At 45.1% G+C, this 10,533-nt stretch overlaps 1 protein-coding gene across 1 annotated transcript; it reads right to left on the reverse strand.

Annotated features, from left to right (window-relative positions):
* Nucleotides 1-556: 556 nt before the first annotated feature.
* LOC121833466 lies at nt 557-10,145 on the reverse strand. The gene is made up of 4 exons (XM_042286790.1): nt 10,094-10,145; nt 6,105-6,223; nt 5,894-6,013; nt 557-592 (listed from the first exon to the last, which is right to left on the reverse strand). Exons 1-4 carry the CDS (start codon nt 10,143-10,145, stop codon nt 557-559), a joined length of 327 nt encoding a protein of 108 aa, XP_042142724.1.
* Between the last annotated feature and the right edge of the window lie 388 nt (nt 10,146-10,533).

Raw genomic sequence — 10,533 nt, forward strand, 5'->3', positions numbered from 1 at the left:
GCACCAGCTAGCTCAACTCAAACCGATAATTGCCTCTTAGCTTGGGTGAAAAGGTGAGTGTCTGCATAATACCACTTGTCTAGGCTTGTCGTCCTCGACGTTGTCCTGTAGAACGACGTCCAGGAAGACGTCGTGGAGAACCTCTCGGGCGATCTCAAGGACGATGTCTGAAACGACCTCTGGGCCGATCTCAAGGACGACCTCGAGGACGACCTCTTGGACGACCAGTAGAACGACGCGCAGCGCCTGCGAATACGGATGTGCTGCCTATGCGGAAAGCTGCGCCGCCACGAGGCGCCTCCGCATGTGGGCGGCGCACGCGCGCGCTGCTCATAGGCACAGCGTTTTCAAGATCAAAGAGCGTATCGCGAAAACCGGATGACGTAACTACAGAATGCTATCACATTAAAAATGAGGCATGGCATGATAATTATCACCACGTTTTGTAAGAAATTGTAAGAAAATCTTTATTGGCTACAGTTCTGTTTTTTTATCATATTACAAAAACCCAGTTTTTCGTTGAAGTATTTGGCATCGGCCTGGATACTTGACTGCTTCATGACTCGTAGACGCATTCTCCTCGGATGCATATCTGAAAAAAAATGCATCGATTTAACTTGCACAACTTAATTATTGACATTTATGTTCACAATGACAGGCTTTAATTCTAAGAAGGACAGACAAAAGTAATGCTTAGCTTCTTACTTTTTTTGTTTGTGCATAATTTATATCCTCTCATGGGGGGGTTTGATCTTTGTATTTCATGTTAAATTTTTGCTGAATTATTTGATGCAGAACGAGCCACACCTTTAATATAATATTGATATTTTTAGGCGTACTAAGACAACTCGGGCATCGCTGGCTTTACGCCAATTGCGTGGTCCAAATCGTCTGCCTGCCGAAATATCCGCTAAATTTCTTAAGTTTAATTTGCTCCTACTATTACCATCGGCCAAGTCTTCCTCTAAGTCTAACCTACCTTCGTTCTTCCGGAAAATCCTACTTCCTTTTTGGCAATTATCGTGTTATGGCTTGGAATCGTTCTGAGCATACATTGTTTATAAAAGAAGCTCTAATGTGCTAATTCGAGCAGTCGCCCATAGGTTAAATGCTTACCCATGATGCGAATGCACCTTTTTAATGCTAAATTTATTTCAATGCGGGCGAAGTTAAGATTTCTGTCACGTCACCGAATCCGTACCATATACCGTTCTCTCCTAATTTTTGCGGGCTAGCAATTCGTCAATTTAAGGTTGGACAGTTTCCTGATACATATCTATTTGGAGAGTATTCTTCTACTACGTTTTATATTTGTATTTCTGCGTCGCGGTACAATGTGCCCATCTCTATTTTGTATGTCTCCATTAAAATACATATTCGGATGTATTCCTGGTATCACGATACTATGAATTTCCGACCGTTGCCCTATAAACAGATGCTCAAGCAAAGCCTAGAGTCTTAAACTAGACCTTCAAGCAGACCGCCTTACGCACGTTCACCATTCGGTTCGTCTCGCTCCACTGCGAAAAAAAAAAAAATATTAAAAATGAGGGAATTCAAGGCTCTGATATTCTCCGTTGTTGAGCTCAGCGCACGCAGCGTAGCGCAGATTGTAGACCTTTGATTAGCCGGCGAGCTGGAACTCGATATCTGTGGCCAATCAATAGCTGTGTGCTCTGCGCTACGCAGTGTTTTCTACGCTCGACGTCGGAGTATTACAGAGTTTTTAGGAGACCTTATTCTAGAGCTCTGTTTTCTATAGAAGAAGCTCGTCCCGTCATTTCATAGTATGGATTAAACCCGCGCCTGCTGCTTTCCGCGGTGTACGTTTTACTTAGAGAGTTTTAGCAGATCGTACGCAGTCGAGAGCGGGTCCAGAGGAGCTCTAGCGCTCGATCAACTATAATTTGTTCACCCTTAAGCGGAGACGAGAAGCTCCGCCTTCAGCATGAGCTCGCTGGCTTTCGCAGTTCTTTGGTTGCGCGGGCCTGCGCATTCATACTTGCTTTAGCAAGGGCATAAAGCTCACGCTGAAGGCGGACCTTCTAGCGTCAACTTGAGGGTGAACGGAATATAAAATTCCGTAAAATAGAAATTTAGGAGATCGAACGCTGTGGAAAGCGGGCATGCTTCGACGAAAAGGCATGAGCTCCTGCGATAAGAGATTAGTACCTCTATACTCTGTACAGCCTTAAGCTGAGACGGTAGGCAATGCCCCAACCACGAGAGCTCGAGGTCGCTGCTTTGAAGCCTTCTTCCGGAGAAGGAACACTCGCGGTATAAATGTATGTATCAAAGCCAGGAGCGGGGTCTACCTCTCACTTGTACTTTCGGCTACAGTCTCAGCTTAATTGCGAACGGAGTATAGAATACAGTCTTCTAAAAGTACGTAATCTCAGGTTCGAGCTTCCGCCAAGCCTCGTTGGAACAGTCAGGGGTTATCCAGACGACCCCTTCCCGCTCCCAGCATCGACCACCGCACTGACGCGTCCGAATTCAACTAGCGTTGCCAGGTTAAATTCAGCAGTCGGTATTCGGAATATGGTGTCAGCTGTTTCTGGCTTCAGACTGTGCGTTAATGTGTGAATTCATTCAGCTGACACTTCGTTGCCATGGTGGCGCTGACATTAACAGACGAACTTAATGATGCGAAGGACACGGCGGGGTGGCGAGGTGAGGTGCGTGCAGAGTCTTTCGCCGAGCTTTTCAAGGGCGCAGCGTGAACAAAAATAGTTTAAAAAAAATGACGTAACGCGGATGGCTGACTTTTTATCCTCTAATATCTTGACCAGTTTTACACAAGAAGAAAGAAAAAACAACAAAAAAAACGTGTTTTTTTCTTGCAGAGAAAGGGTAAAAGCACAGGCGAGCTGGTGAAGAACTTCCATCGTAAACCGGAGACACGGAAAAATAAAAAAAAACAGACAAAACAACAACAAGTCTCAAACACAGCTTCCAGTTTATTTGAACACCTCCGCTCTTATATATACACCACAACCCTCCTCTCCAAAGGTCGAAACACCTCCTCTCCACTCCATCAACGACAGCTCAAACTGAACCAATGACACATGCTACCTCCCTTCATTTCATACCAACCAAAACTGACCTAGACGACCTCCTTTCAAATCCATGATAACAGGCACTCAAACAACAAACCCTGCTAACGTTGAAAACATCCCCCCCCCCCCCCCCCCCGCAAAAAAAAAAAAATGTTTTCTTGCAATTTGGAAAAAAATGTTTTCAACCGCAACGTGGGGCTGAATAACCGATGTGCCCACTTTTCAGCCTTTCTATCGCTTGCCTTGGTTCTACTTCTATAGTAACTTTCGACATTTCTTGAATATTTATGTATGCTATGACTCCGTGAGTTATTTTGCTAAAGGATCGAAAGGCATGTGACGGCAAAAGGGCTCTGGGACGTTGCATTTTTACGTACTTCCCTTCGGCATTCCGATTGGCCCACTGCAGTCAATCATTTGACTCTTCATCGTGTTTTGACGAAAATACCTTTAAACATACCGTTTACACTCGCTAACCTCAGACAGATGTGGATAAAAGCAATTTATGTTGGTAAAACCTCTGCGAGACGAACTGTACCTCTAAATGCTTGGCAAACCCAGCAGGAGAGTAATTCCCATTTTAAGCACATTCTTTAAAACGTTTACACGGAATCTGTTCAAGGGCTTGGATCACCGTAGAAAGCGGGAATAAAAGCTATCGAAACCGCCACAAAAACATGATGGACGAAATTCAGGAGAAATTAACTTTCTCCTGAAATTAAATTACCTATTTTTTTATAATTATGATCTCCTGAAACGACAACAAAGATGCAAAGCAATGTTGATAGGAGAGAAAGCAATCCAGAACATCACCTGACGAGAATCGAACCTAAGACACGAAAATTTCAAACCATATACACTCAACCATCGCGCCGAGAAGAGACTTCTGAAAGCGAATCCGTCACGTCGGTACAACTTTTTTTGTTGTTTATTGGTGTTGCCACAACAATATAGACTCATAAGAGGTGCTACGTGAAGAAAGGCTCCTCGTCTCTCACGCGCTGGGAAGAAAGAACATTGGAGCTCAGTTCCGTCTTCCTCGGCGTCTGGCTTCCAGCCCGGCGACTTTGCCACGCGCTATTTGAGCCATTGTTTGTTATTATTGCAAAGGACAGACCGCATAGGGCAATTTACAATAGGAATGCACTGCAGGTTCTTGCAGGGCAGCAAGCCAAGAGTTGGAAAAGTGTGAGTAATCGCGTGACAATATCACATGACAGTCTCGCGTTATTTGATGTCACGGAAAGTTTTCAAAAAAGCCGCAGAAGTGTGGGGAAGCTAGCAAATCCAACGTGTTCTGAGATACCGACTTCACCCCAGACTTGTACCGTACGCATTACAAGTAATCAAATTACTTGTAATCGATTACTTTTTGGAGTAATTTTGTAATCAGTTGATTACTTTTATTAGGCAGTAATCACAAGAGTAATCTGATTACTTTTTGAAGTAATAAAATTACTTGTAACCGTTACAATTTGACCAAGGACCCCCCCCCCCCCCCCCCCCCGCGGGTACACGCCTTTTTTTTTTTTTATAAAATGACAAAAATAACTTTTTTTTTTTTAAATTTCGAACGGAAAAAAGAAAGATTTTCGCGGAGCTGTAGGAAACGAGGTCAATCTCTTTCTATGTACAGTTTCTTTGGAATGTCCGTTTTTTTTTTTTTTTCGAGCTGGCACTGGGAGTGGGAAGCCCCAGGGAAGCCACAGTTCGTGACAAAGGCCATTCAGGACGAAGTATGAGGAAGCAGAATGCAGCTTTGTGAGTCCTTCGTTCAAACTAGTCCCATCACGCACACACATACAGAAATAAAAAAATAAAAACATCCTGCTTAAGGTACCTACTCGCAGCCCGTAGGAGAACCAGAACCGAAGAATGCCTAAAGCGGATGCAAAATATAACCGTAAAGGCAGTTGAAATATTTCCCCATCTCCCCTACGTGGTCTTTGTGACAAGCAATGTTTCGAGTTGAGAAGTGGTCGGGGCGATCTCTTCCGCTATTGGATACTACACATGATCCGTTTCAAATCCTGGAGCTGCTGCTCGTTTGTATAACATGCGAGCTCATCCACATGTGAATAATAAAATGAGCGACGCAAACTTTCAGCGACAACCCTTGCTCAAGCTTAACAAGATCTAGAACCCCCCCCCCCCCCCCCCACACACACACACACTGGCGAACGCCCAAATCATTAAACGTCTTCAAACGAATTCTATGCTTGTGTTCGCATTGTGAAGGTGCAACGACCACGAAGAGGGAGCCAGTTTTTCTTCTTCAATACTTGTGCAAATGTGAAATATAGGTTGGAAGTAGTTCATTGTTATGAGCGCTAAAGATGTGTCTTCACACAATAAAGTAATTGGAAAAGTAACGATTACTTCTTTAAGTAATGTCCAATTACTTTTGCTTCCGAGTAATCAAGTAATCTAATCGAATACTTTTTAGCCAAGAGTAATAGTAATTGTAATCTATTACTTTTTTTTAGTAACGTGTACAAGACTGCTTCACCCGTAGGATCAAGGTAAATCAAGCATATCCGTTTCTAGTCGAAATTTAGGCATTCGCATGCAGCGACAAATGCGCTATAGCAAGAGGGGCATGCTTCGTGTATTTCTTGACAAAAATGATGGTGCATGTCTCAGCTAAGATATGAAGACGCCGAGTTTATTTTCGTTCCAATTAAATTTACACGTTCCGTGGCATACGACATCGACATTAACACGAGCTTCGCTTCAGGGTGACCAGATGGAACCCCAAAGTTTCATGGCCGTGATTAAAATTCTGGATTTAATGGTAGGGCATAAAAGAAATGAAGTTTGGGTTTTTGACTTACCCCGCCAACATTGCTGCATGGTTCTCTGTTTGTTAGCTGTAGTAAAGAAGACCCTCCACCATGTCTCCAGACATGACCGAGGTAGCAGAAAACGTAGCAGTGAGATAAGTCAACTGAAGACTAGAAAAAAAAATGTTCATTAGCTTACAAAAGACACAATATATGAAATCGAATGTTTAGTGTTTCTTAAATTGTTGGTTTTAATACTCACAATATCCCTCGTGTAGTGATGGTGGTAACAAAGCTCCTTCAACGTTTGAAGGAATTCTCCTTTATTCCCCACGAAGCTTGGAAGGTCTTCCGCTTTCACCGCACCGTTTACCACGTCAGCTGGAACAACAATGGTAAAGCTGTCTTGTGCATTTAATAAGAATTACGCCTCAGAACCACGGTAGTCAATCAGAATCAGTGAGTGAGAACATGATAGGCTGAATCGAGTGGTATACTAAGCACATTTCGAACCTGCATAGGTATTTGACGACGGCAGCAAATATAGGGTGTTTGAAACGCCGAAAAGGCTTGTGTGCTATCCCCTTTTTCGTCCGTTGTTTCCGGCTTTTTTTTTTGACTCTATCCTCGTTCTAAAGTCGGCCGTAAAGATCAGCGACTGCGCGTAGCAATTTAGACCTTTCATCAAAGGCCTACTTCACTTGTGGATTTGATCTCGTAAAATTGCAGGGCGTATATCCCTTTCTGTAAAGGATAGAGCCTAAAAACTTCCCAGGGTCAACGGTGGACGGCGACGCAAACGACCGAGTCGAGTGGCGGGGTGCGTTTGGCGCGCGAATTGATGGGTGCATCGGATGCAGCGTGAAAGATGCAGCCGACCAGCTAAAGAAAGCAGGTGACATGCTGACGACATCCGTCGGTACTAAGTGCGCCATCGTTATGCAACCATGTTTTTTTGTTGTTGTTTTTTTACTTGAAGTTTTGAGATCATTGCTCGAATTTATTTTGAAATCAATGGTGCATTACAAAGAGATTATGTTCATTTCAATACACCACGGTATTCGCCGGCATCTGAATATATATTTTTAAAGCATTCCGGAACCAGAGCCGTTTATGTAGAACTTCGTCATTATGTGGTGAGAATGGGGCGAAAATAAGGGAACGCCATTAGCTGAAATTGTTTCAGTGACTTTGGTGTGATGATTGACAGCTTTTGTGACCAACCACAAGCCACAAATATTCTTCTAGTGGAGGCAATGAGCTTAACAAATACCCGCCAATCACAATTTCCAGCTAAGGATGTATTCAAGTATTTTAATTAGGCACGCCAGAGCTAAATTCGCGACTCTTCGTAACTGAAAGGGCAACGCACGTAACTGTGTCGTCGCGGCGACATTCAGAACGCACTCAAATCTTTATTTTGATTGCTGTAAGAAACGTTTTTTTACATATTTACAAACTGAGTGGCGCGCAGGCCACACCGAGAGACCCTATATTATGCCTATCTAAACATGGATGCGGGGCGCCCCTAGTATGACCCAGCTCTACTCACTATGAAAAACCTATATTGCCATCGTCGCAGGAATTCCTGCTCTCCAAGAGTTCGCAGTTCATTCTCTCAGTAGTCCACTATCTACTCGTGCAACATGGGAAGTATTGGGAACATGGGTATCAAACGGGGACGCTGAATCTTGGCCCTACATCTGTACTTCCACAGGACTCGGCGTACTAGTATCACAACCAGTTTCTCAAAGCGATTGTGTGTACGTCTTTGGAAATGGGCGCGCATCTCAAACAGTTCAGACACAAGAGTGAAGAACGTACACGCGACTACACAAGTGGTGAAAACATGCTATTTGTCTAAGGCCAATTACAGTGGGGAAGATGCCCGTCGCGGTAACGCCCCAATGTTACAACCTATCCCTGGTGGACAGCATTCCATACGCATACTTCCAGCCAGTGTCGGCAGCGTCGGCTGGTACGTCTGCGGTAAACATGCGATCCCAAATTACGTGGGAACTTCTTGTTTGGTGTAGGAAAAATAGGTCGGCCGCGCAAAGTGTTTCTCACATTAACGACGCGGAACTCTCCTGAACGTATACAGTGGGACACTTTTCACTCAACCGACGCTATTATCGCGCCGACAGAAACATAATAAAAAGAGGGAGTCTCCCCGGCAGGACACAGGTCGCCAAGCACCTGGTCGCGTGCGACGTCACAGGTGCCGTCAGACGTGACGTCACAAGGGTAAGTTTAGCGGAAACATTTTCCGCCAGGATTAGGGGAAAAATTTCCCCGCCAAATTTCGCGGCAATATTAACGTTGCGCATGACGTCACACGTAGCGTCATGCGACGCCACACGTAACGTCACGTGATGTCATACATTACGCGTTTCCTATAATGATGTCACACGTGACGGTAACGTCGTGACTTTACCCTCGTGACCCTCACGAGGGTCGCGATGGTAACCCTCGTGATCCTCGCGAAGGCAACCTACGTGACTTTCGTGAGGGTAACCCTCGTGGCCCTCGTGAGGGTAATCCTCGTAACCCTCGTGAGGGTAACACTCCGAGACTCTCGTGAGTGTAACCCTCGTGACCCTCGTGACCCTAGTGAGGTTAAGCCTCACTGATTTTTTTAACAATAGACCGATCTCACCAGCCTGTTTGGCTACGCCACCGCTGCCGCAATGCATCGAGGGAACTTTAGTCTTTCTGCATGTGCGACAACCTCGCTGAAGTTCTGTGCGTGGTCAGCGCGAGACAGCACGAGCCTTGTCTTGCACTGCTTGCTGCTTGTCTCCTGCGAACTAAAGTTATGGCGGCGTAACGCATGCGCCGAACGCTTGGTGTGATCAGTCTATTGCTGGATCGCGTTTGCCCGCTCCGCGAATGAACCCACTGACGGCAATCTTTTTGGTAGAGTTATACCTCTAGCCAAGGTACAGCTGCTGCAGCCAGTATCATCCATCCATGGCACACAACGTTGTGGCAGTTGTGGTGGCAGGCTGATATCGGAATAGCGTGGGTGATAATTCGTGCTTGATTAAAATTGTTTGACAAAACATATTTTTGAAACCCGGCATGAACGGTAGCCGGATCTTTGAGGAGCCGGTGAAAGTTTCACGAAATCGCGGCACCGAGGAAAAGCAGCACAGCACGCATCGAAATTCGCATCGAATTTCGATGCGAATTGACAGCAGACGCCGGAACGTTGTCTGCTGTCAATGCGTGCTGCGCTGCTTTCCCCCGGTGCTGCGCTTTCGTAGAACTTTTGCCGGGTCCTCAAAGATGAGGCTACCGTTCACGCCGTGTTTCAAGAATCTGCTTCGTCGAACAACTTCAATCAGGCACGAAATATCACCCATCGTACAGTGTACTAGATCCACGGCTATTTTGTGGCAGCCTGCCGCCGCAGCCGCCATTGCGTTGTTCGCCATATTACTATGATGGCTAGAGATAATATAACTCTATAAAAAGATGGCCGACCGTAGCCATATTCCCGTCTATAGGCGGAGCTGGTCAAGCGCGATCCAGCGAATAGACATAGAGATCACTGGTAAGCCTTGTAAGCCTCATGAGGGTAACCCTTGCAAACCTCACAAGGGTAACCATCGTGACGTTACTCGTGACATTACGTGTGACGTGATTATGGGAAACGTCCTATAATGCAACGCGCGGTTACTCCCAAACCGACGCCGACGCCGTCGCTCAAGCAGGAAGCAAGCGCCTAAGAGCTGCGCTATAAAACGGACAGCCGAACAGTAACTTTCAATTGATATGACGGTGAAGTGTTGCTTTATGCTATTTGATGTGTCCCGTATGGACAGGTCTTTGGACTACGTCGAAATGCAGTAGCACTGCTTGTCCTCTATGAAGGATTCTTTATATAACCCCAGCCAAACATCGTTCTCTTCCGTCCGGTGTACTCATTGTATTGCCGTTTCTGTTCAGACTATGGGCAGGAGATTCAACTGTCGCGTCCCTACCGGCTGAGCGCAACACTGCACACGAGAAGCGCAACACTGCACACGAGGACTGCACATGAGGAAGCGCAACGTTTCGTAAAATAAAAACACATTTCTAGATATATATTTTTTAAACAGGGCCACGGAGTGTATTTCTTCCTAAAAACGAAGAGTCGCGTGCTTGTGTTGAAGCATTGTGCGAAGTGAAAATCGAGATAAATTTCGTCTATGCTGTCATGTTACCAAGAAGACCCAAACAAAGGAAGAAAAATAGAGTAATTACCACACTGATAGGCCAGCACAAAGACCAGAAATAGGCAAGCGAGTCGAGCCATATCCTCTGTATCTCGTTCTGAAGAGGGAAAAACGATATCAACAGTGAGTAAGGAAATCAGTAGAAAAACAAATATTCGGTCATTAATTTACAATTTCCGTTTAAAGTATTGGTAGCATTGGTACAGGTGGTAATTTTTTGTGTCGGTGTGTGTGCGTGTCTATGCGTGAACCTGTGTAACAAATTGCAAAGTTAGCACCATTGGGTAGGCTGTTGCATCAGTGTTTCTAGTACAATCGCTGCACGTTGAACAGTTTATGATAACATCGAAGGTGTCTTCGCGTTTTTCGTTCCTCTCTCTTGTTGGCCCAAAATAGAGAGGCGTGTAAGCGTGATCCAGAAAAAAAATATTGCCCGCTCCGCTTGGCTTCAGTCAAATGTGTGCATAA

Source organism: Ixodes scapularis, unplaced genomic scaffold (genome assembly GCF_016920785.2).
Source record: "Ixodes scapularis isolate PalLabHiFi unplaced genomic scaffold, ASM1692078v2 PGA_scaffold8__174_contigs__length_109621045, whole genome shotgun sequence".
NCBI lineage: Eukaryota > Metazoa > Arthropoda > Arachnida > Ixodida > Ixodidae > Ixodes > Ixodes scapularis.

Coding starts and splice junctions, on each gene's coding strand:
- LOC121833466 (XM_042286790.1), bottom strand. CDS start 10,145: ATGGCTCGACTCGCTTGCCTATTTCTGGTCTTTGTGCTGGCCTATCAG. Junction 6,224..10,093: donor TGTGCTGGCCTATCAGTGTG/GTAATTACTCTA, acceptor TTGTTGTTCCAG/CTGACGTGGTAAACGGTGCG. Junction 6,014..6,104: donor ATCACTACACGAGGGATATT/GTGAGTATTAAA, acceptor TTTTTTTTCTAG/TCTTCAGTTGACTTATCTCA.